This window comes from Pimephales promelas, chromosome 17 (genome assembly GCF_988280905.1).
Source record: "Pimephales promelas chromosome 17, fPimPro1.hap1.1, whole genome shotgun sequence".
In the NCBI taxonomy this organism is placed as follows: domain Eukaryota; kingdom Metazoa; phylum Chordata; class Actinopteri; order Cypriniformes; family Leuciscidae; genus Pimephales; species Pimephales promelas.
The window spans coordinates 15,233,068-15,259,619 of NC_142785.1; the positions used below are offsets into that span (position 1 = coordinate 15,233,068).

The window sequence follows — 26,552 nt, forward strand, 5'->3', positions numbered from 1 at the left end:
GAGAGTGGTGTAATACGCGTCAGAGCCAGTGCAGTTTGGGGAGAGATGTGACTAAGAAGCTGGGTCAATCGTTTCAGAAGAAGGGCACAGACAACAGCTGTAATGACTTTCCTGGAATCATCAGGCAGAAGTGCTTTCTAGGGTCAGTAATTGTGAAATAATGGGTGCACACTGCAGAGCGAGGAGATGTGTGCCACGTCAAAGATAGAAGTAAAATTACCAAATTGCTCTCACTCAATCAGGATAATTTTGATGGGAAGACATGGGATTGTTACTCCCCATTTCTGCTTTTATAGGGCGGACCATTCAGCAGTTACTAGTTCAGAAGAGACTTTGAGATTTCATTTGTAAAAACTTCCTGTATCATCTTAAGGAACATGCTTTTGTTTCCTTGTTGGGTTACTCACACTTACAGCAATTAAATCACAGAAGCACACAAAGTCAGAGATTATTAATGAGGCTAGATGGAAAGCTCCCATTTCTTTCAGGGGCTGCATCAGCTAGTCAGTCTGTTGATTAGTTCTGCCACTAGTTGACACATTAGCCCCTTTTCCACCAAAGCATTTTGAGAGCCGGTTCGGAGCCGGTGCCTGCGCGCGAACCAGTTTTTTGTGTTTCGACAGCCAAAGAACCAATTCTCGGCCAGGAGAACTGGTTCCAAAGCGGCACCAACTCTTTGCTGGACTAGAATTGTTCTTTTACCACGTCATGCTTACGTCGGGGTCTGGGGCGGGTTTAGATGTGCTCTAAACATCTTTTCTGACCATAATATAGAATCGCAAATCCAGGAGAAACACTTGCAGAAACACGACGGGGTCCGCCTTTGTAATTGTTATGCTTGAAGTTGGCGCAAGCGTTTCTATTTTTGTATTTTTTTAATTGAAGACATTATAATAAGCAAAGAAGAAAACAGTCACAATATAGAACAAATAAATGGAAAGAAAAAAAAGACATAAGACAGGGGTACATAACTTATCAGAAAAGATTACATATCAAACGAAAAGAAAAGACTTACATATTTCAATTGTTTTTTAAACCCTTCTTGGTACACGAGTTAGAGATAATCCCAAAGTAATGTTACTTGCAAGCATTTCTAGCTAAAACGTATGGCGACGTACACAGTGACGTAACGCCGTTGTTCCCTGGGCACTCTAGTCAGTGGAAAAACAAATAGGTTCTGAAGCGGTTCGCAAGTTGAACCAACTCCGAACCAACTTTGAACCAGCACCAGTTCCGAACCAGTTCTTTTTTTTTTTGGTGGAAAAGGGGTTATTGAACTTATTTGACTGGAACTGGTTCTCAACCAGGGGGCGGGCCAACTAGGAAGCCTCAGTAAACTTCCAGGGACCCTAATGGATATTAAAATGATTCAGATTTAGCTATTGATATTTTTTTTGTAAAATGTCTTTATTTTAAATAAAACCCTAAATATTAAGATGTACAACAAACTGACATCATATTTTTGAGATTGTTTATTACAACCGAAGTACCAGAGGTAAATATCAGCTCGGATAATATGGACATGGGATATTGTCAAAGAGGGGCTTGGAGTCCAAAAAGGTTTAGAGCCAGTATGTAAGAAGTAAGAACCAACCTCAGACAACATGTCTCTCTGCCTAACTATACAAAAACAAACATTAACATGGATTCTCATGGCTTCTCTTTTCTGCAGATTGACCATGTTCCTACGCTGACTCCTGAGGTCTATCTCCTCCACCCATCCAGGAAGCTGCTTGCCCAAGCAGTGTCATGGCCGCTGGTCTCCCTGTTGCAGATTAAATTTCGGGCTTGTCCTCTTAGAACCTGCATTGCAGCTTATCTGAGCGGGGCCCTGCTGGAGGCGACAGCTGGCCTCGGGGCCCGAAGTTCTCTGCCCAGCGTCACTGTTGGCTCCACAGGTCGACCAATGCTTAAAGGTAACGAAACCCACCGATTTCTGTTTTCATGCTGATGTTTTTACAATTAAAGCGGGAATCAATTTTTAATTTGGGGTGCTGCCCCCATGTCAAACCAACTGTCCGTGGGTGGGATTATTAAAATGAAAAACTTTGATCTGTATTTTTAACAAAAGTCCTAAAGCTGTCGAAAGTCTGCTGGATGGTGCAAAATTACAAACATCATCTGCCCGAGTTTTTCTGACAAATAAACTGGTATTTCTGGGTGCAGGTAACATGGAAAAGGCATACACATTGTTCATTTACATACTGTATACTTCCGACATTGTAATAATACAATGGTTAAAATTTCGTCAACTTTTAGTCTTTTAAAGTTATTAAGGATGTTAATGTTGTGATTTTTAAATTGATGCTCAGCCTGGTTATAATGATATAAACAAAATTAAATTATTTATTTCCATCTTTGGCTTTTTGCTACAGTTATAAATATTGTAGCAGGATTAATGTAAATTATTTGAATGTATGCTAATTTAAATCTTAAAAAGCCACAGTAATAAATTCACATGCAACAAAGTGGCAGCCAATGGCAAAAATTAAATTAGCATGAAATGTCTCTAGACACGGAATTTATGTCCATCCCAATGTATAATGCACATATTGATGTTATTTATATTTTATGGATATACTGTGGGTACAAGGTATACAGTTGGCCATGCATACTGTATTTGCATGCTATCTGGAACCCATCTAAACTCTCGAGTACCCGCACTAACCTGACAATTCTAGCAGCTTGCATCATTCTGAAGCTGGCACTATTTTTTGCATGCTACACAACCACAGGTACAACAAAGCAATAGGCCTACTTTTTATACTGGTTGAACAGATTTTTGTCAAACAACTTTGAGGGTCTTTTTACTGTCATGTGTATGGTTTATATATTTTTTTTATTTTATTTCTATTGCTCAAAGGCTGTAATTTTTCTCTATATCTTCATTGTCTTTGTGGTTCCTCTGGACAGAATTATCCAAGATTTGGTTTGGGATATCCAAGATTTGTTTGGGATATCACTCCCTAGAGATCACTTACTTTGTTTTCCAAGATCGAGACCACCAGTGTTGATATGTGACACTAGAAGAAGCCATGATTTTTCATCAGCTCACAATGATTTTCTTATCATTCTTCACAAGCTACTTCATATTTTTAAAGAAATGTTCGGTATTCAAAAGTAATAGCATTTGTATTTATAATCGTTCTGGAACGACTTTTAGCATTGATTGTAGAAACTAGTCTTATGGCGCTTTTCCACTACACAGTAACGACTCGACTCGGCTCGGCTCGCCTTTGTTTGGTTTTCCACTGTGTAAAAGTTGTACCTGTTCCTGCTTTCGGGTACTTTTTTTACGATACTAAAATGTCACGTGGAAACAATGCCGACTGCTAATTGGTCAGAGAGAATCGAGGAGGTGGAGACTTTGTTTGGTGGCCGAAGAGAGGATCCTGCGAGAGATTGATAGCATCGCTATGAAGACCGGGTACTATTTGTGGCGGTACTGTCTGCATTGGAAAACGGAACAAAGCAAGCTGTGGCGAGCCGAGCCGAGTCGAGTACTGGTAATGGAAAAGCGCCATTAGTCTCAATCCCAATTCAGCCCTTGCCACTACCCCTTGTTTCCAAAACAGAGTTACAAGAGCCAAGGGTTTGAAATATTCTCCTACGAAATGGAACAACCCTTCATGAACTTATGTTGTCGATGATGGCTCTAAAATTACGGAAGCGAAGAGTTTTTACAGGATTTCTCCATGACAACGACTGACAATGAGCGCCGCTGCTCTTACCTCTGCGGAAACTTGATGGTTATAATGTTCCTTCCTCGAAATGTATGTCTTTACTGTTTCGGAGAGGTCATTTTTTTATACAATTTCTTAATTTAAATGACTATAGTATTATTATAAGAGTAAATAAAATGCATGGTGTTGTAATCCGGGGCTAAATTAAAATCTTTAACTGTTCTCGAAGCCAACTCGCTGGTGATTCGCAATGCATTCTCGAAACTGTCTCGTAGCCCTCCTTCGGAGTGTGCCTCTGAAAAATCTCAGTTTCGAGGGCTATGTAGCCCTTCGCCCTACCTCTCTATCGCGACAAGAATCGGGACACCCTACCCCTAGACGTGAATGCAAAATGGAAGGATCGGGGCATGGGGTGAATTGGGATTGAGCCTTAGACTGAAACTTTGTCACACCCACCACAATTATGGGGTAATTAACAATACAATAATACATTTTACATTTACATTTATTAATTTAGCTGACGCTTTTATCCAAAGCGACTTACATTTGCTATGTCAGAGGTCGCACGCCTCTGGAGCATCTAGGGGTTAAGGGCCAATCCCAATTCTACCCCTTACCCCTTCCCTTTCCCCTAGCCCTACCCCTTCGCCTTCCCCTTGACCCTTGAAACAGAGTGGCAATGCGTAGGGGTGAAAATATTCCCCTAAGAAATGGGACACCACTACGCCTCCGTTAAACGTCATTATAAGTCGTCGCTAGCGCCTACGTCACAGGAGATGCGCCGATGTTTATCACAACTTCCAAGATCCCGTCGACAGCTGCAGTTCAGTCGCGTGGGTTACAGCTATTTTCTTGCATCTTGTGAAGTTCGCAGGAAACAACGGAGACGACGAAAATATGTTGCGAGACTATCGTTTCGTTTTTTTTTTTTTTACAAACGTTTCTGTGAAGAAACTGAGCGTAAATATGAACACAATATTGAATGTAACATAAAGCAAATCATTATTTGTCGTTATAATACTTATTAAAGCCACAAATACTTAAATTTATGGGTCTCCTTTGTCGCTTGGGCAGCCAGCCCTGGGTTAGCAGTGACACTTCTCATACCCCTTCGTTTGAAGTGTGCTCCCGAAAAATCTTCGTTTGAAGGGCTATCTGGCCCTTCACCCTAGCCCTCCCCCTCCAACCAAAAGAGAATTGGGACAGCCCTACCCCTTCACGTGGACGCGCAAAACGGAGGGGAAGGGGAAAGTGAAGGGGTAAGGGGTAGAATTGGGATTGGCCCTAAGTGTCTTGCTCAGGGACACATTGGTGTCTCACAGTGGATTCGAACCCGGGACTCTCGCACCAAAGGCATGTGTCTTATCAACTGCGCCGTCACCACCAATAATAGTGAGATCATATTTTCTGCATAAGAATAATTGATTTTTTTTTTTGGTAAGATAATTCATATAATCTTCTTTGGAGCATAATAATGAATTTGCTTTATTGTTATGTGGTTTCACAACACTGAGTGTTAGTCTTTAATTCTGAAGAGAACACAGCAGTTCTGCTTGCTAAAAGATGATTTATGAGCTGGCCTCTTACAGGCGCCGCAGATTGAAGCAGGTTATGAACTAATGAAAATCGTCTCTCCTCCTTCGAGGACTGTGTAACGTGACCGATGCGGGGGAGAAGGGCGTCTGTCTCTGACTTCCTCAACTTCACTCTGGCTCGCCAACCAATTCAAACAGCACACTTCAAACGCCTGCTCTGATTTGCAAAATGTCAGACAGTGCTCTCCTTTTAATTCGATTTTGGCCGCATTAGCTTATCACCTGGCGCTCATCCATGTGCAGTGTAACCTTCAAGCCCTTCATGAGACATGTCTGTGTAAAACGATCCTTGATGATTTGAACACACTGGCACTCTGAACTAATTCCAGTTGACATGACGTCTGTGTGGGACCATGAGTCAGTGACCCTGGTATTCATGGACTTATAATTAAATACACAAGCATTATTTTTCTCTCGCAAGCTATGGGAAGTTCAGGCATCTGGGCCAAAATGCAATCTGGCCCCTCTCAATGGACATTCTCACCATTTTTGGGCTTTTAAAACATAGTGAGAGGTAAAGATGTTCTGCAAATTAAGTGACACCAAAAATGTCATTGTAACAAGGTTCAGGGAAGAAGGAGGCAGGAACCGGATCATAATAATAAAATAAACCTTTATTTAAATAAAATAAACAAACAAATTACCTGCCAGCAGCCCCTCGCGGACGACTGCTGGCTACCCAAAATAAAACATAAATACCGGCCAGCAGCCCCTCACGGACGACTGCTGGCTTACCAAATAAAATATAAAATACAAACAAAAGCAGGCCTGTACCTCTCTCGATCATCCACTCCGTCGCTCCCCCTTTATGGCTCCGCTCCTTCGTGAGAGATGCGAGACCGGTGTGCTTCACAGGTGCTGCTCATTAGCAATCGCACCACCGGCCTCGCGACTTTCTCTCACGTCCCTCGGCCGTCCTGCTCACCACAGTCATTGTGTGCTGAGTTTTATTAGTTGTGTTGGGCAGCAAATTCGGTTACAGTCTGTATATGTAGACCATTTTGTTGGGTCGGGCAGTGAAATGTTTTTGTTTTGAGGGAATTAACTTATGAGGCCATGGTGTACGTGGTTCATTTTTTCCCCATGCAGATGGCATTAGAGATGGCAACGTTGTGCACCTGAAATCTGTTTTATAGGCTATATTGTCATTTTTCCAAAAACTATTGTCATTGTTTTTGCAAAAAGCAGAAACTTACGGACCCCAAGCAGTTGAGCATTTTTGTACATAAAAACATATTTCTAGCACATATAAAATGCATTTCTAAAGATAAAATCTGCGCTTGTTGAAGATGATTTGTTGTAACCTACAGCGATCAAATTTAGACAATTTTAGCCTGGTGGAGGATCAAATTACATAAACACAAACCACTTAAATTTACTTTGGAAGGTTTGATCCCAAGGGATCTTCAGGAATCTGGTACCTCTACACCAGGATCTAACAATCATTCAAGATTTGGGGAGACTGAAGGTAAATCATAATTTTAAGAAGCATTTAAACTGATTGAATACTAATCTGAAAATGTCGGTGGTGGTTATCCATTAAAATGGCTCTTCCAGCAGGTTTCAGTGGCTGTAGTTTTTGTCATGTGATCCAGGAGCCATTGGATTTGGTTCTATTTGAAGTATAAGGCTTTAGTGTCATTGCAAATAATCCATATCTATGATTCGTCTCTCATTTATGCAGCAGCAGAGGTTTGGAAAGGTTATTAACTTCATCCACAGGGGGTCAGATTCACTCCAGAACGTCTTTTGTTCAAGAGCACACGGGTGATTTTCTCCATTTTCAATTCTGCAGGTTTTTCTTGTAAAAGGGCAATCATTTTTGGAGAATTATGAAATAAAGAGTGGTCTGGTAGAATTGGGAGACACAAAAACAATAAGGAAGCACACAATCAGAATTTCAGTGGTGATGAATGGAGGTGGACAGGAATAGCGCCGGCTGGGTCAGGTCAGGAGAACACACTGAATGAGAGGCGGCTCTGTGCTCTCAGGAAAAATGCAAACTCTGAGACCTTTACCACCCGAGGTGAGGCATTGCACACAGCCTAGGTTGCCTTAGACAGTCAGGATGTGTTTAAATAGCATTGAAATTTCAGGCAGTGTGTTTATGATGTGCATCAAATGAGACTTATTTGCTTTCCCATCTTTTGTATATTGCAGAATAAAGAAGAAATGTAGAATAGAAAGAATATATTGAAATATTATAAATGAAATAAATGAAAATTGCCATTATTTCTCACCCTTATGTATTTTCAAACCTCTATGGCGTTTCTTCTCTGTTGAACTGAGAATATTATTAGGTATTTTACAGAATGATCATGCAAAAATAGGGCTTTTGAACTCCAAAAACCACCATAAGTTGTCCATTCTTAATATCAAGTCTACTGAAACCCTAAAAATTTTGTTTGATTGAACCAATATTTTTGATGACAAGACAAATCACTCAAAGACACTCTCAATCACACTTCAAACTTTGGTTTTGGCACACGAGAACTGCATTTGGAGTCATAGTCATCCGGGGGAGAGTGAATAAGACTGTCAAAAATGTTCTGTATGCTTCAGAAGACTAATAGGAATATAGTGCATGATTTTTCTGGGCATGTTTTATGGCACTTTAATTATACTCTTTTCTCCATATTGGAGCTTGACTTCCCTACTTCACGGTTTGCTTTCATTGTATGGGAAAGCACTGCATGAGCATTCTTCAAAATGCAGGTTTGGAAAGACATGAGAGACCAGATTAACTCACAAAAGTTCTAAAAGTTGTGTAAGAGGTCTTTCCTAAAGTATGGACTAAACTGTGACTTCTACGTCTTCAGGGCTAAAAATTTGTTCCAGCTGTTAATGGCTTTAGTTTATAAATGCCATCTCTGGATCTACCGGAAAGCTTTTGTCTGTGCTTAATAGAGCTTGCAAATGGACCATAAAACCATACAAGTTCTTCGATCTCTCTCTTGTTCTCAGTCTCTTTCAGTATGTGCTGAGAAGGTTAATGATGGAAACAATCACGTTCAAGCACATCCCTAAAGTCCCATACCCAAATTTATGACTCGAATGCTGATAAAGTTATTATTTGCCTATCAAATTTTCACTGGACTCTTACCCAAGTCAACCGCCGAGCTCTGTACTGGTGACCAGAGCATGTTTGGGTGCTCAATTTCTCTGCCCTCCACTTAACACTATGTGTTGCTTTCATCTATGAGTAACATGACCTGCCTGGAAGGAGCAGCCAATGGAGAGAATAAGTGCATGAGCATGAGTGTATGTGAGAGAGAGGGAGGGGAGTAAGAGTGGCCAAACAGTGTGTGTGTGTGTGTGTGTGAACCAAGCGAGATATGCAGCGAGTCAGATTTGTGGTAGTAGAGGGTTGGCAGCTGCAGTCAGGCTGAGTTGAAATGTGGCTAAGCACTTCTCGCCGCTGTGGCGTGAAGCAGGGAGTCAGTGAGCCGCCTGCCGCTACGACCACAACCATGAAACACTCCCACTCACAGAGGATGGACTACATGCTACTCAGTAAGTGACTCTTCAGCTCTTCCATACACACAACAACAGGCAGTGCTGTCACTTGTGGAGTTGTTTTCAATATCGTATCAATGGTGCTGTTCTGGTGGCAAGTGCCTGGTGTCAAGAACTAATGTGTTGTGGTTTGTTTTCGTTTTTGTCGAGAGCCTTAGCAGACCACAGGTTTTTGGTCAATGAGATGAGAAGACTCACCAAAAACATCCCTAGAAACACTCTTGTGACATTGATTTTTGGTAAAATTTTATGTCAGGTATAGAGTAATCAACAGTATTTTATCTTTATTTTTTGCTGTTCAGCCCTCTTCTTTTGCTAATCATGAATACACGATTACTAGGAAAAGGTCCTTTTGTTTATTTTACTGTCTTGAACCTAATTTAAAATACCAAACCAAACTTAATTCTAAACTGAGGGATATATTAATTAATGAATTCATAGTTGGATGGTTAAAAAGACATTTCTATTTTTCTTCGTCATAATGTTCTGGAGGCTTTCACTCATTTGTTACACAAAAATGGAAGGTACTGGACTGACTCATTCAGTCACAATTCTGGAGGTTGTATAGGCGCATTTACTTTACATAACTCACTGAATGATGTAAATTTACCTGTTAACATTTGCTGTAGGAAGTAATTTACAGTGTGTGTGTGTGTGTGTGTGTGTGTGTATGAATATGTCAACAATGCAACTGTAGCATTAATAATAGATCAAATCATCTTAATGCATTTGATTCAAGTGAATCAATCGTTTTTTTAGGCAGGGAGAGAACTGTACTGAACTAAGCATTTAAGCTGACTGTTTTCTGATTGAAGATATTTAGTTTGTTACAGTTGCCCTTGGTCTTTCCTAGATGTTCAAGACAGCGAATGTAATAATGTTTGTATGGTTTATATAGGACTTCTGTCCACCTATAGGCAATTACAGGCTAGTTGTTTTGCAGAAGCACTGTCTATTAATGATTTATTCTCCTTAGGAGATGGGATGTTATTGCAAGTCAAACTCACTGGTCATAAATCAAACAAGCATAACCCAGATTGTTTCTGTCCAAGACAAAGGGTCCTTTCTCATAAAGCTCAGTATCAGCATCACGTCTAAATAAATTCTTAGATACCTGCTTTTTCCGTTAATTGCGTATTTCAGAGTGTGTTTGCATATGCCTAGAAATATAAACATGAACTATAGGCCTGGATAATTACAACGAAAATGTGATTTCACATAAATGCAATGCTTTAATCAACACTTCACTATTTGTTTATTGCAGTAGCTGTAAATGCAATCGTTTCTTTCAATTTATTGTGCAGCTCTAGCATATAGGGATGATTTTAGCTGGAAGAGCCCCTCAGATGCTCTGCGTGTCCTAATAGCAGGATCACAAAACGAGCGATGCTTCCTGTGTCCTTTGAGACCTGCACCATGAGTGGCCTATGCATAAAGATCAGGGGAGCTCATTCACAGCTTAATGTGGTGTATTAATGTCCCCGCATTTTGCTTCAAAAGATGCCATGTGCGAGGAGAAAAGGACACAAGGCAGACACATGTGATGGCTTATGAAATGCGAATGGATGTGAGAACAGCATGAGGCTGTGACGTACCTGAAACTCACCTCTCTGCTATGATACTATGATTGAACTCGTACTATGATTGGCCATTGGCCGTTATTTATGTAACGTGAAGAATGTCTTGATATTCCGCATTGATAAAAGTGTAATCTATTTGGCATATTATTTGTGTTCTAGTTCTGTTTATTAAAGTATTGGGCCATTAGCTTAGCAACATGCTAATAGCAAAATGTAGATCGTTCGGAACTTTTGTGTTTTAGTGCGTACTAGATACACACCCTCATGGTCTATCAGAAGGCTTTAGACTGGATACACAAATCAAACGGCACTCTCACCCTGCCCCTCCTGTTCTGACGGTCGCCATGGTGGCGCGTCGAGCCGAAGGAGTCTGCAAACACTGCTTTTGACAGCTGATGCTATCCAGACAAGCATGATTCACAGTATTTATATTATTTTTGCTTGACCTGCCCTTGAGCACCATACTAGCATAACCGTTTTCTGATCACAATCTCAGGCGAGAGTGGAGGAAACAGTGGAGATATGTAAATACTGAGGTTTAATGACGGATGACCGTGCCCGCTGATGTTAAGAAACGGTCCATCAGTGTCACAATATATGGGTTACTTTGGGTATTTACAACTCTGGCATATGGCGTCTTTTACTAGACGGCACTGATGAGACCAGTGTCACATAGTATACATTATCAAAGTAATTTATTTTGTCTTTTTGTGGGTACTCACCGCTTCTCTTTTATTACTGTGTAAATACTGAGCTTTATTGTATTATGATTGGTTTATCTATGTCTGTGTTTATCTTCCTCCTCTGCACTGCGCTGTACCACCAGCAATACTTGCACTGTTGTGCAGCAATAAAGTATATTAATTTGTATGTTGACATGAAAATGGTTGATTGGATTTATAAATACCTTTTTAAGGGCAAATGATGTAAGACATGTCCCATGTAATGGCTCTGTTCCAAACCCTGCTGACCATTCTCTACAAATGCAACTTTGTGTCTTACTCTTACTCTAACTCTAACTAGTCTATTTCAATTTTCAGTTTAAGCTAAACTTTCCAGTACATAATGAATTTGATTTATAATCAGTGTTTTTGGATTGATTTTTGAATGCGATGCTACCTTAGAATCTAACCAAAAACGTCTATCTTAGGAAATCCCTTAGGTTGCATAATTTTCTTCCTGTTTTGAAATAAGCTTTGCATCAAGGCACTCCAATGATGTCTTAAAATGTTGCCTGTGAATAGAGCTATAGAGATTTTGGAACAGAGTGGGTGTGTCTTTAAAATGGCAAACTAAAACCATCCCATTAAGCGAATCCCAGTTGAATGGCCTTGTGTACACAGCAGAAGAATCTGATTGTTTATCCTGTCCCCAGTACCATTATGTTCATACAGAGTTTGGTTATGAAAGAGAGTGGCCATACAATCTGTTAATAGTGATGCACCAATCATGATTTTTTTCATTCAGTGTTTTATTTTTAAGCAAATTGGATGACACGTCATTGATAGTGGTTGCCTTTTTTTTTTCTTTGCAAACCTTTTTCTTTTTGCTCTATTACAGGCAAACTAGCCTTTTAACAAAAAATATCTGTAGCCATTTGAAATCAACCACTGCATTTTAATCATGATCCAAACAAAGATGCTTCACGCAAGTAGCATGAGCAGTTGCATGATTGTGTTTATGGGGTGCAATATAGGTATTTGTGTTTTTTCTTTTTTTTAAGTCTTATTTTTCAGAAATTTCACCTTTATTGTAAGCCGCGTTCTCCTCTGTCATTTGAAAGAACGGTTGACTTCCTGATTCTATGAAACCACTCCCTCAGAAACAGGAAGTGAGCTCAGATTGATTAGTTTGGGCTGATGTGTTGTGATTGGCTAAACTGAGTAGTGCATGTTGTCCGGATACTTAACGCCCATTACCTTTACGGGCATATGTGTTCCGGTCAAATGTACATAATGGTATCAATACTGCAGTATCAGTCTCTGGTATGAGCCAGAATCAGACCCAGAAAGCGGCGATAAAGAGAGGCAAGCAGAACCTCACCACACACGGCTCTTAAAAAAACGTATCTGAATGGTAATGCCTATATGTGCCATTAAGTGCCATTTGAAATTTTCTTCTAGAATGATCATTTTTATCAAGCTTGTATATTTAAGTTCGGTGATTTCACTTAAATGGCAATGATAATTACCTATTAATTGTTATTTAAGTGAAATTACTGAACTTAAATATACAAGTTTGATAAAAATCATCATTAAAGAAGAAAATTTCAAATGGCATTTAGAGGCTTTTGCATCTGAACTCTTCATATTTTTTTTTACTTTATACACGTTTGTTTTACACAATAGGATATAACTAACTGGCTACTATATACACAAACAGCGTTGGCATTGGTTTACTTTCTTGATCAAATCGAAAAATAACATCATAAAATATATATACATGAAAAATACATTAAAAAAATTAGTACATTACAAATTCAGGTCCAAAATGTTTGTACGCATTTGTCGTAGACACGAAATAGCATAACTAAGTGGCTATAAAGCCAGCGCTGGCATTTGATAAAACTAGATTAGGTCTGAAATTATAAATGCAAATACATTTAAAATGGTTAAGTCTTAGCCTACTTACAGGTTGTGGCCCAACAACTGCTGCCTCTGGTTTTAAAGCTGGAACTGCTTCATGTTTTAGTCACAGTTTCTTGTTGAATTCGGTGTTGAACTCGTGGAGATTCTGGAAGCTGTCTTCCGTAAAATGCACAACACAGAGAGCTAGATTACAATAGTCATTTTCAGGAACATAATCAAACATAAATTGTATCTATTGTTGACAAAGTACAGCGTCCGTGGGAAGCTCGAACACAGAAGACCTGACAGCTGGGTGAACACAACACACTTGATGAGGTGCAGAAATAAAGTATATGCAGAAATATGGTCATGTCCTTTTTTGCATAATCCGGATGGAGGGTTGATGCAAATGTGTGGGTTAGTGACGTCTAAAACCCAGCTGTAGTCCCAATTGAGTCGTTTTTGTTGGCTTTAAACTTCCAGATTTTTAAAAGACGATATCTCTGCTTACACTAAACTTTAAACACTGCAACTTTGCAGATACTGTTCATGCACCAACAGCAACATTACACACTATATAAAATCAAAAAAGTGAAATCGCAAACACCCCCCCCCCCCCCTTAATTATATTGTATAATTATATAATACAATTTAAAGCAAAAACAGAATGGCCTGACTTAAGATTTGATAAATATGCTTCATAAGTCACCACAAAACAAAAACAGCAGACAGAGTTAATGAAAATGCAAATTGGGACAGTAGGTGGCACTTATGGAACAGGAGCTGTTTCTTTGGGTACCACTGCACTTATAAACACTACTTTATATGGAATGGAGGTAAGAGGTAATACTTTTCAGTTCCTTTCAGAGATAATGTACATTATGTACCCCCCCCCCCCAATTCAGTACGTATATATTTCTTTCTAAAATTTTACTCATCGCGAACATTGAGCTTGCTGTGGCTGAGTATTTGTTCTGCTGGGTGCATCTGTCACTTCTTTGAGTCCGTCTTCAGCATGTCCCGTCCTGTTTACAGACTTCGTAATATTTCCACACAAATTACATTTTCGAAGGGCTTGGAGGGGCATAAGTGGCATTTTGGGCGAATATGAGTTCTTTATATCAAAATAAACGTCTCGATGAGCTCTATCCAAAATACCCTCAGATAGGTATTTTTCTATCCAAAAATACCTATCTGAGATCAAAATGTATTGAATAAAGGAACAAAAAGGTGTATCTGATGTATTTGACTTTTTTTTTTATTTGAAAATGTTTTAGAACATGTTCATTGTGTTAATATGCCATACAATTTTTTTTTACTTAAATACTCATTCATGTACTGTAAGTATGCCTGTGGTTGCAATGTTTGTGGTTTAAGGTTAATAATTCAGGTGATTGACATGTGGTCAAAATTTAGTTTTGTCTCTCCTGTAAAGTTTGTTAAAAGCCACTTGCGCCCCTCTGGCTCCAAGCCCTCATTTTGGGAAATGACTGCAATGCAATTTATGTGCTAGTAGCAGATTAGATATTGGCCAAAATAAAACTAAAAACGGTGTTGCCGGCCATCCGGTGCGTATCTCTCTGTAACCAAAGTGAGGAACCTCTCTTTTGTAACCATAATCTCTGGAAACAACTAGTTGTCTGTACCATCGAAGATGCACTTCTTGTTACACTTTGCTGTTAGAGCTTGCAACCTCTCTCATGTTAAGAAAAATTAAATTAGTGGTACAGTGTGGTCGGAGAGGGATTTTACAGTTGGAGAAAAAAATTGATGGCTACCTACCTGGTCATAAAAATATTATTCAGGAAACACTGCTGTCTTTGTCTCTCTCAGAACGGCAGCTGTGCAGCTCCATGGCCAACTCCAGCATGCTCCCGTCTACCGTGACAGGCATCAGTAAGGAACTAGCCGATCTGCGGCACCTCATCCAGTTCCCAGAGGAGATCGCCACCATCCTGACAGAACAGGAGCAGCAGCTGTACCGACGCGTCTTTCCCCTCGACTACCTCACCTTTCTCACCCGAGACCTGGGCAGCCCAGAGTGCCACAAACGCCACCCGCATCTAAAAGCCTCCTTGTCCGCCCCCATCATGCCCACTCAGAACGACCATCACAACACAGTAGAAGATCTCGTCACAAGATTCAATGAGGTGAGCATTCATTAATGGTGCAGATTCATACCAAAGGAAGTGGAAATGGAAGGGCAGAAAAGGTGCTTTGGCTTTTAAATAAAAATTGAGTGAGACATCACAAGGGTTTGTGCTATTGCTTGTTTTACTTGGATCTTTTCACATTCACAGCGTTCAGCTACTTATCAAAACAGATGTGAGTTTATTGCAGTTGTCTTAAATATTTGATACTAAAAGTGCCAGAGGAAAATTGTGTTTCTCCGTTAGAATAGATTTGGAAGAAAATGATGTCATCTTTAAGGTACATGCTTGTCTTTAGATCAGCTGGTTTTGATTTTGAAAAACAAAATGGATGTTAAATGCATTTTTTGTCATTTTGGCTGAACTCTAAGATTTAAAACATTAAAAAACCGACTTTGAAGTTATGTTTCATGTAAGAGTAGGAATCTAGACAAGTTATGACTGGGAATAACATGTGAAATAAAGGCTTGCAGATGCTTACAGCCATGACATCAATGCTTGTTATATAAGAACTTCACAACTCAGTAAAGTGACCTTCACAATGTGAAGCTACTCTTATATCTTGTCAAAGTGCTGAGTGCAGTTCTTTTGAAAGTTTTTATCCCCCATCTAGTTGATCAGAAGAAACATTCCCGGTAAAAGGGAGTTCACCAGATCACATGCGCTTCAATGTGATGTAATACTTTTACAGCCTTAAGTGAATGGATCACATAACAGGACTATGCTTCATCCCACCAAGCATTAATCCTAGTATCCTTTGTGAACAAGTTAAAGATTCCTCCTTTGATTTGGGTTGCTCTTTTACCTTAATGCCTCCTGTGGATGTGTTATTTTGGTTGTGCTGTAACCCTCATAACACATCCCTGAAGTGTTGCCACTATACAGTCTAGGATTTGTTGTCTTTGTTGTGGTCTGTTGTTTGTGGTCTTACACAACACTTTATCAACGGCCACCTTTGAAGCCCCTTCCAGGGTGCAGTGTCTCTGGCAACACTTACATAAGTTTTTAATGTGTCAAATCCGCTGTCCGTTCGCTGCTGGCTGGTTGGCGTGTGTGCCCAGTAACTCAAGAGCAGCAGTTTGTCCAGTGGAAAGCTGGCAAAATGGCATGAGCTCCAGTGTACTAGTCCCCTCGTATGAAACGTTCCTGACCATCCGGACCCCAGAACATCTGTTTATGTAACTGACTGACGTTCTGTGAGGTGTTTTTAGCTACAACAGGCCATCACATAAATATTTGTTCTCAAACGAGATTGCTGTTATGAACGCTCAGGACTACAGATGGTCGTTTTCTGTGACTTTGTGTTTAAAGAAAATGTAAGTGGTGATTGACCATTCAAGACTCGCCACCACAAGTGCAGTTGCTAAGGTAGTCTTTAGCATGTTTCTATGCAATTTCTAGGATTGCAATTTCACAGAGCAATATTTTGATAACAACACATAGTGTTACTCTTTTCAAGGGAAACAACTGACATCATTCTCTGCATATTAAGCTGACAAATGAGAAAGTAACCTTGGTGATTTTTTCCCCCATTGTATGAATTCAGAAGACTTCATTATATAGAAAAGAGTGGGAGTGATATTCTTCAAAAATTCAGAAATATATTTCGGTACAGGGCACTGCACGATTTGGAACAAAATGTGTGTTAGTAAATGTATAATGACTGATTTTTGGTGTGTAAATAGTCTAGAGACCAGAGGTGCAAAACCCAGGTTAGCATACAGTAGATGTATCCTTCTCTGCCTTTGATATCCCCAAATCCTCTGCTTTCCATTCTGTGACAGTTGAACTAAAAATTAAAGATGGTATCTGAAAGTTGTATTTTTCAGTCAGTTTTTGTAAATGTACATTTTGGCCAAGGTTTTCAACTCTTGATGTGAGAAATGGCTATTGTAGTAATACAATATTCACATATTTATCACCAAAGCTCGCTCTATTTTGCTGATGCGCTGCCTCAGAAGTCTGTCTGAAATCAGTTTCATTAGGTACCTTCGTGTGCAAACACTGCCTACAAAGTCATTGCCTGATAAGGCAGCGAGGCAACTGCCTAAGTTTGTACCCCTGGTCTAGACCCAATCAGTGACTCCTGTTATCTGTGTTAGTGTTACAGGATCCAGTGGGCTCAACTCTATGTTTCCACTCAAATCTTCATTTTTCTTTGAAATGTAAATTAAATCATGTTTGAACTCTAGATTTAGTTTAAAGCTTGAGATTTATGTTACACAATTTGCAGAGTTTCTTCCAAATACATGTGATGATGATGATTATACTGCATTAATGTGAAGGGAGATCAGCATTTTCCCAAGACCGTTGTAGTTGTTCTTCAGCAGGGCCTTATAATAAGGCGTGTGTTGTATGTTTAGGTGAGCTCATGGGTGACCTGGCTTATTCTGACTGCTGGGTCCATGGAGGAGAAGAGAGAAGTCTTCTCATACCTCGTCCATGTGGCGAAGTGCTCCTGGAACATGGGCAACTACAATGCGGTCATGGAGTTCTTGGCAGGTCTCAGGTATGGCATGATGCCTTGAAAGTGCTTGGTTAAAAAAAAGAAATGGCCCCGTTAGAAAATTGTCCTCTCTGTTTAAATTTCGCAGTGCTTAACAAAGTGAGGAACATTCTTGAGACATTAATTTGTTTTTGACTGCCTATTTGTAACATGCAAAACGATGAGTCTCAAGCACCGTTCACACCGCCAGCGAGTTTATGTATGTCACTAGTCTGTAATGTGAAGACGCTTGTGGGCGTTCCCAGTGCTGTCGCTCTAATGCTATTGGTAGACTGCACATCTGGCCATATCTTTAGAAAAGTTTATCACGTGATATAAAACTAAGATATCATTCTAATTTGACTAGGGATTGGACTTAAAAGAATTAAAAGTAACATACATTCTGCTGTTGGAGAATGTTGTTACTGTATATAAACCACAGCATTGCATCATGAACTAGATTAACGTTCGATCTACAGACAAATTAAACCCACTGATACTGTCAAAAACTGCTTAAACGTCATTCGAATTTGACACAGTAAATTACCTTGTCCCTAATAATCAACATAATACAAAGGAAAACACAAACAGTCTATGAATGAATCAAACTTACTAAGAATGCCAAATGTTTTATGCTTACCATAAAGATTAAAATCAATTAATAATTAAAGTTCTCCAATGGCATTTTCACTACATAAAGATTTAGCAACCTCTGAGTTTGCGGTGGAGCTAGTTTTTCCCCCACTTGCTGGAGAGACAGTGGAATGCTATGGACAATGGTTAAAATACAGATTGTATGACTTATGAAAACCAAAATATATCTCAGGTTGCACTTTAGTATCTATGGTGTCAAAGCATACACTAACCATCACACTGCATCTCTAAATTAACTTTCAAATAACGTTTAAAAACAAGGCCTTGAGCAATTAACAGTCAACACTCCCAAAATGACGTCCCTACTGCACTGCTCACCACTTATTCTTCCCCAGGTCTCGCAAAGTTCTGAAGATGTGGCAGTTCATGGACCAGGCAGATATTGAGACCATGCGTGGTCTGAAGGACGCCATGGCCCAGCACGAATCATCATCTGAGTACAAGAAAGTGGTCAACCGTGCCCTCAACATCCCAGGATGCAAAGTGGTGCCCTTCTGTGGTGTGTTCCTTAAGGAACTTAGCGAGGCTCTGGATGGTGCTGCCAGTATTATTGGACTACGTCCCTCTTTTGATTCTCAAGATGATCCTGTTGAGGTGAGGATTTGGTGCCTTCAAGTGATTATGACTAACACAGGAAATCTTATCACCACAGTCAAATTTAATTGTCTTTTACAATTACAATAATAGCCTTGAGACAAGGTTGGCTGCCTGGAGCAATTACCTTTTCATCAAACATTGAATATGCCTGCTGAATTGCTTCCTGAAGACATTAGAATGGTTCAGCTGGGAAAAATACATTTTGTCACTCTGATGACTATTGAATCACCCATGAAAGCTTTTAAAGCCCACAAATCTAGTCATATTGTCCATAATTGTGGTTATAGGGGATTATCACGCTGATACGTATTACTTCCGGATTCAGTGATCTTTGTGCACTGCCACTTCCGTTGAATTACCGATCTCACTGGCGAGCTGATGAAGGACTACACTAAGTTTATTATACGGCATCCCTGGGAAATTAGTCTGATTCACTAAAGTGCCACCTGCAAATAAACGTGCTACCTTGTTTTATTTTAAAGTTTTAATCCACTTCTTCCTTATACTCAATTCAGTCGGGAATCCTTGGAACTTACGTAGGGTTGGCGTTGTTGGTTAGATTTACAAAGTGGAACAGAGCAGTGACATATATAGCCTTCGTCTCACTCTCAGCCATTGTTGAACTGCGTCGGAAGTGGACATGCACAAAGTTGACAAATCCCGCCCATGAAACCCGGAAGCGTGATTATCCCCTATCGTCTTCTGTGTGGAATCTCTGTGGTGAAGTGCTCTTTACCTTCTACAGTTTGTCACTGACTACAACAGCCAGAAGAACTTCCTGCAGAGGGTCGGGAGCGATGGGCTCCACAGCTCAGACAAGGAGGTGACCGTCAGTAACATTCTGCAGACGATTCGCAGTTGCAACCGAAGCTTGGAGGCTGAGGAGCCTGAGGAGAAGGCACGAGAGATCACAGTTTGCCCCAAAAATTCCTTCAAAGACAAGAGCAGAAACCAGTGAGTTAATTTTGGACCCTGTTTGCAAATATTTGATGTGTTTAGTCCATTCCTTATATGCTGAGGCATTCATAGTTTGTTTTAATACCTTTAACATGCACTCTTCAGAGGTTTAGGTTATTTCTTTACACTGGTTATCTGTGTTGTTATAACCAATGAGATCTGTAATGACTAGCATTCTCATGAATCTTAATGAGAGTTCCTTGACTGGTTGAGGAACTCCTGAATGTATTGTTGCTCATTGTCGAACAGGGCTGTACATTAACTTTTATGCACATAGCACTGGTGCTACAGATTTTGAATGTTTTGTTGCACCGGCCACACAATTTTAGCACAAGTATAAAATATCTGTTACCATCTCTGAAAATAACCACAAGTAGTGCAGTTCATCACTTATACAGGCATGTAACTGACAAAGGATAAATAATGTTCTGCACAGGGCACACAAAACACATAACTTAACAAGAAATGTTTTCAGACAAACACTTTATTTGCCAAAAATGGCAGACTGCAGGAACATAACACCTCTTGCTTAACATCAAATCTGTTTTTTGTATAGCTCAGTATCACTAATCGCAATCCAAACGACTTGTATCTGTTGAGCACTTAAAAATACAAAGTTTTATTATAAAATATTAAATTATTATGATAAAAATGTGACTATTTTTTATCAGGAAATCGTATGAACCAACTGAGAGAAGAAAAAAAACTTCTCTGCAATGGAGAAACTATTTGCAAATGTTTACTTCAAATTTCTTTAGAGAAGTATTTTTTCCTATTTTCACCCAAACTAGGGTGTTGTGAGCATTAGTGAGTACACATGTAATGTCCGTTTCATTCAAACTCGTAGCTGGAGGGCGCCCCTCAAGAAGAAAGTCCTGTAGCAGAATAAAACTGATGAAACATGAAGGCAATGAACATACAATATATGCAACAAAAAATGTTTGAAGTAAAATTCTGTTCACACCATTAAACATATCATTTAGTGTCTACAGTTTACTACTAATTCTCCCCCCTTGAGATCATTTTTAAAGAGAGTGAAGGAACTACTGTAAGTGCTTAGAGTTTATTTTGAAGCTTTAAATATCATATCAAGGTATAAGGCGACTGAAATGTTTCTCTGTGGAACATGTTGTCATTGTAGTGTTTATGCTTGTGGACCCATGTACAGAACAGCATTACAGATCCAATAATATTTCCTTAGAAGATAGAAAGCAGTGAGGTTTTTAGTTCTGTTAGTCTTCAACGCTGAAACAGTTTTGTCATCTGGAGGAAGGTGCACATATCGGTTGTTAATACTGTCTCTGGAGAATCTCATCGCCTGTGTTGTAGACTCCAGTGTTTTCATCTATCAGAAGACTGAATCTTGAGCAATCTTGCTTTGATATACTTCTTTATTTCAATTTTTAAGTCTCTACTGTTCCAGTCTCAGGACTAACTTTATACCATACATGTATCAAAGTTGAGCATGTTGTGTTTGTGTACAGATCCAGGCTAAATGTGAAGCCTTTTACATTCATTTCTCAAACTACTACCTTTTTTTTCTTTCTTCCATTCAATTAAACCCTCTATCCTTGCTGTCCACTCTCAAGGAAAGGACCTGGGTCAGAGCGTGTCTTGTAAGTTGCCAGATAGTTTCAACGGTTGCACTAACTGGATTGATTTCTATGTGACGTTACATAGTGTGTCAGATTAATGAGTTTGGTGTGTTTGCATGCATTTGCTGCCTCTGAAACCACAATGCAGAGTTGAAGTCATGACCTAGTTCTCCAAGATTCAGACCAATCCCTAGTCACCTAAAGCGCAGACCAAAACAACAATTCTGATGTCCATGCCGATACCACACGCCTAAGACCCAGACCAATGACAACCTTCCTTGTTTGGGATGAAAGACCTCATCCCAAAATCCAAGCCAAAAACTGTCAGTCGATGATCCAAATTGTCCAATTTAATTAAAAATACTGTATATAATGCAACATTCATTTAGAACACTGAGGCAAAGAAGCCATTAAAAGCCATTGAATTCTTGTGAATAATCCGTAATGATGCAGATACAGTACAAATCTGTGGTTGAGGTAATCGTCACCTTTGGAAATAGACTGCAGTCTGGTCTCATACCATAAACCAAAACCCATATGCAGACCAAGACCCACAAGTAAATAAGACCCAAACTACAACCACCTTTCAACAGGGGCACCTTAAGATAACCAGAGGCCCCTGGGCAACAGCACTACAGTAGGCCCCCTACCATAGATTAAAAAATATATTTTAGCTTCCTGACAATTGTTTGTCAAAATTAATCTTGTCGATACACCGGTCAAATATAGTTTAATATGCAAATTAACTCCTTGCCAGTAGGTGGCGCTTGTCGAACTGCAAAATTATAGCAGTTACATAAACAAAGTAGAGCTGCGCTTATAAACACAATGTTATTATAGGCATTATACGGAGGTCATATGAAAATGCAATCAAAAATGTCCTGGCTAAAAAGCATGTTTACAGGTATGATTTAAAAGCCATAAGTTAAACAAAACTTTATTTATTCTTTTGCAGTAAATCAAAATTCGGTAAATCACTCGGCATAAATGTGTAGAGTTCTCCTATGTAAATGTGGGCTATTTGGTGATTGCAAACTGCTTTAACAGTGCAAGCGCGTGGAACACACAACAGCACAGCGCGTTTACTTTGAAACGTGCAGTATTCACCTAAATCATAGCTTTTTAAAGTTGATCACGTTTAAGCAATTTGCGATTTTCAGTCCCCAGATTTAAAACAACCTGAAATTAAAATTGAGACTTTAAAGCAGCATGGATGACAGATTATATCCACACACAAGTTACCGAACCCACGTTCAACGCAGCTATATGACTTGTCCAGTCAGGTTCCGAAAATGCAGTTGCGAGTCCTGAAAGTGTAGTGTTTGTCGTTTATAGAATGTGTTTGTCACTGCTGTAAACTCCCAGGTAAATGGAAGCCTGTGCGTTAATAAACATAATAATAAATGTATTTTATATAGCGTCTTTTAAAAGTTTACTGGCAAACATAACAGAGAAAAATACACACTTTAAATACAAAAATAAACAAATAAAATGAATAATCAAGTCAAAGCAATCCCAAAATAAAATGTTTTGAGAAGAGATTTAAGTCATTAATGTACTTCCCTGATGTTGGCCGGGAGAGAATTCCAAAGCTTAGGAGAATAGGAAGAAAATGCTCTATCACCCCTAGAATGAAGCCATGTCTTGGGAACAAGAAAGAGACAAGCGTTTTCTACGTGTTTTTAGGCGCTATATGTGAATCCAGCCTATTACTGACCCTCAATTTGTGTGTCATAGTTAGACAGTGTTCTTCAATATTGTATGCTCTTGTTAACTTCATTTACAGGACTAATATGACATGACCTCTTCCAATAAAGTGAGAAGTTTTCCAGACAGAGTTCACTTGATCCCTTATATCAGCTTCACCTGCTTCATGTCATTTTTTTTTATTTATTTTTTTAGGTTTCTTGTAGGGGACCTCTCAGACTCTGAAGGGGACCCGCTTGAGCTGGCCAAGGACATAGATGCCCAGATCATAGAAGAGGTGCATGGACCCTTTAGCCACGGTACAGAGCTCATCCCTTGGTACGTGCTCTCACTTCAGCCAGATATTCACCAGTTCCTGCTCCAGGGAGCAACCGTCATCCACTATGACCCGGAGACCCATCTCACCGCCCGCTGCCTCCTTCGTCTACAGCCTGATAACTGCTTCCTCACCTGGTCCAAGCCCCTCAGTAGCTGTGGCCCAGGTGGAAGAGCCAGAGGCTTCATGGGACATCCACCATCCCCAGACCACTTACTCCTGGGCCAACCTGTGCACTGTGGACTGTCCGACGGACTCCTGGACCTTAACGTGGTGAAGGCTGTGTTTATGGGTCACCCTGGAGTGGATGTTAACTATGTGTGCCTGCAGCACAAACTATGTAATATGAACCCTGGTGAAAATGGTGTCACGCTGCTATATGGACTTCACACCACAGACAACAGGCTCCTGCACTTTGTGGCCCCCAAGCACACGGCATACATGCTGCACAAGGGCCTCCAGGAGCTGCTCAGTGCCATCAGGAAGATCAGGAAATTTCCTGACCAGAGACTGCAATGGCTGCGAAAGCAGTATGTTAGTTTGTACCAGGTACATTTACATCTATTCATTTCGAAGATGCAATTAATCCAAGTGAGAACACACAATACAAATAGACCAATCATTCCAAGTTTGGTGTTTAGTATTGGATTTTTTTTAATGTAAGGATTTTGCCAATGTTTGAATGTGATTTAAACATGACATATAGCAGAATGAAACATTGTAACAATTGTATTGTAACAATTATTACAAGCTTTCTATAAAAATCCTGCTGGTCTAACACTAGCTAGCCACCAAACTGGTTTCCACTGGTAATGCTGGTCTGGTTTGACAGTTTTAGAAGAGTTTAGGGCACTTGTCAGCTGGCAGATCTACTGGCTGGCCAGCTAAACCAGTTGAACACCAGTTTGGTCAGGCTGATAGACCAGCTTAAACTACTGTAGGCTGCTTTTAGATAAAGATTTTTGCACATATGTTGTGTTGAATGAATTACTCTATATTGAAGTTCTCACAACACCAAACACATTCGACTTTTTACGATAATTGGCCTGCACTGTTTTCTTTTAACATAACTGCTAACTTTAGGTCAGCTAAGGCGCAGCTTTCTTTTTTAAAAGCTGAATTCCATTCATTATTATGTTTTTTTAATATCAATGGCTTATTTATATTGCTGTAAAACTTTTTCTAGGAGGACGGTAGATTTGAGGGGCCCACACTGGCCCATGCTATCGAACTGTTCGGTGGGAGACGCTGGAATATGGGCACTAGCGGCCCTGGATCCGCCAGCAAAAGTGCAGAGAAGAACTCGGTCCAGAAAAACAGTCCGCTGGGCATCAACTCCAATGTTAAAAAAAAGAAGAAAGCCTTAGTCAGGGTAAGAAGAGAAAGACTGGCAATGTTAAGCTATGTCGAGACTTGTCATCTGAGTAATGCACTGTCCTATTCACAGGGGGACAGTGGCGATGGAACAGATGATGAGATGATCTCACGCAAGACCAGGAGCTGTAAAGAGACTTTAGGGAGGAGAGAGTCAGACCCTTTGGAAAGTGTCGAGCAGGAAGAGGCTGGTGAGAGCGACAGAACGTTATGTTGAACGCTAATTGGACATAATTGAAGAAAAACGTTGAAGATGATGTGTTTCACCAATACCTTTTTATTTATACACTGAAGATACTTGAGTATATAAATAATTGGTTTTGTAATGTGAATGTCTTAAGAGATCAGGGACATTGTGGCATGTTTCAATGTTTCCATAGAGGACTGCAGTACCTTTGGCCACCCTGGACCCTTTTCCTTATCCAACAGCAAAGGCCAGTCTCCTGGATCCTCCCTGTCCTCTTCCTCATCTTCCTCTGGCTCCTTTAGCACAAACATCTCCACCCCTACACGCCCCCATTCCTCCCCCATTCTTCCCAGCAACTCCAAAAGTCAGCCAGGGTAAGGCCACCCCATCTGCAGAAATACAATTTCAGAAAGGACTAGGGGTGGCACGGTACATGAAAAAACACCCGAACCGTTCGGTTCGCTTGTCTCGGTTCGGAGCGCGTGTGCGTCTCACGGTTCGACGCATGCGCAATGTAACCTCGTGCCCGTATGTGACGTGTTTTCTTTTCGCGCGACAGAGCGATCGGTGAATAACATCAATCTAGCGCGAGTCGGCTCCGTATGCATTCATCACTTTCGCGGTATTTGATGTCATTACCGATCGCTCTGTGCAGCGCCGGTTCAAGTTAACAAACAAGCCAGTAAAAGTGGAGTATGGAGCGCTGCAGGTCACGGCACGCGGAGAAATGGAAAGTGGGAGAGATGAGGGAGTTGGAGGATGCGCCAGCGTCGTATAAGTCTATGGTATAAGTCCGGTGTGTGGGAACATTTTGGATTTCATGTTATGATATTTTAATTTAACTACAGTGGCACTTTATGTATAGATAAGAGCTTCAGTCATACGTTTCCAAACCCTGCACTTTAATTTTAAGTGGAAAAAAGTACCCTCACATTTTGGGAATAGAAGCATTGTTGATAGTACTGTTTTTGTGTTGAGGTTGAACTTAAATTTCACTTTATGTTTATGGCCTTTGCTATTGCTATAGCTAAATTATCTATAGGCAATGAGGTTTCATGTATATTGACATTTAAAAGACAGTGTTTTAAGAGTTCCTCTCTTTTTCTTTTAAAATATAGAATTTTGGTAAGAGCTACAAAAGTTAGCAGTTGATACATGAAAGTTAATTTCTTTGTGTAAATAAGATTTATGTGATAAAAATGCACAAGTTCTTGTAGAGATAGTGATACACATTCTCCTTTTTTTTTTGCCAAATAAACAAAAAGCATGTCAATTTCTTCTCTCTTGCTGTATCTAAATCTCACCTAGCTTTCCTCTGAAATAGTCCAAAAATGTGCTTAAAGTCAAAGAGTCAAATTCAGTTTGTGCATGATTGCATGAATATAATATATATATTTTTAATACTGTACCCTAAAGTGTGGATAATTAAGCTATATATCACATGCTGAAGTACATTTCTGGAGTGTTAAAGATTAAAAGAAAAAATAACAAGAACCGTACAGAACCGAAAACCGTGACCCTAAAACCGTGATACAAACCGAACCGTGGTTTTTGTGAACCGTGCCACCCCTAGAAAGGACATAGGCTTC

The 26,552-nt window shown here is 39.9% G+C and overlaps 1 protein-coding gene across 5 annotated transcripts in view; it reads left to right on the forward strand.

The window, feature by feature from the left end:
- Positions 1-26,552, forward strand: part of plce1 (phospholipase C, epsilon 1) — a 133,285-nt gene that overhangs the window by 44,549 nt on the left and 62,184 nt on the right. For 4 of the 5 annotated variants that reach the window (XM_089121970.1, XM_089121971.1, XM_089121972.1 and 1 more), the window contains 9 exons: positions 1,673-1,916; positions 14,775-15,091; positions 17,455-17,600; positions 18,566-18,824; positions 19,573-19,781; positions 23,282-23,951; positions 24,589-24,774; positions 24,850-24,967; positions 25,157-25,337. In XM_089121970.1, coding sequence (XP_088978096.1) covers positions 1,673-1,916; positions 14,775-15,091; positions 17,455-17,600; positions 18,566-18,824; positions 19,573-19,781; positions 23,282-23,951; positions 24,589-24,774; positions 24,850-24,967; positions 25,157-25,337 — 2,330 coding nt within the window. Of the gene's footprint in view, positions 1-1,672; positions 1,917-8,658; positions 8,792-14,774; positions 15,092-17,454; positions 17,601-18,565; positions 18,825-19,572; positions 19,782-23,281; positions 23,952-24,588; positions 24,775-24,849; positions 24,968-25,156; positions 25,338-26,552 lie in introns of those variants that run through there. The other variant, XM_089121974.1, reaches the window with a different exon arrangement.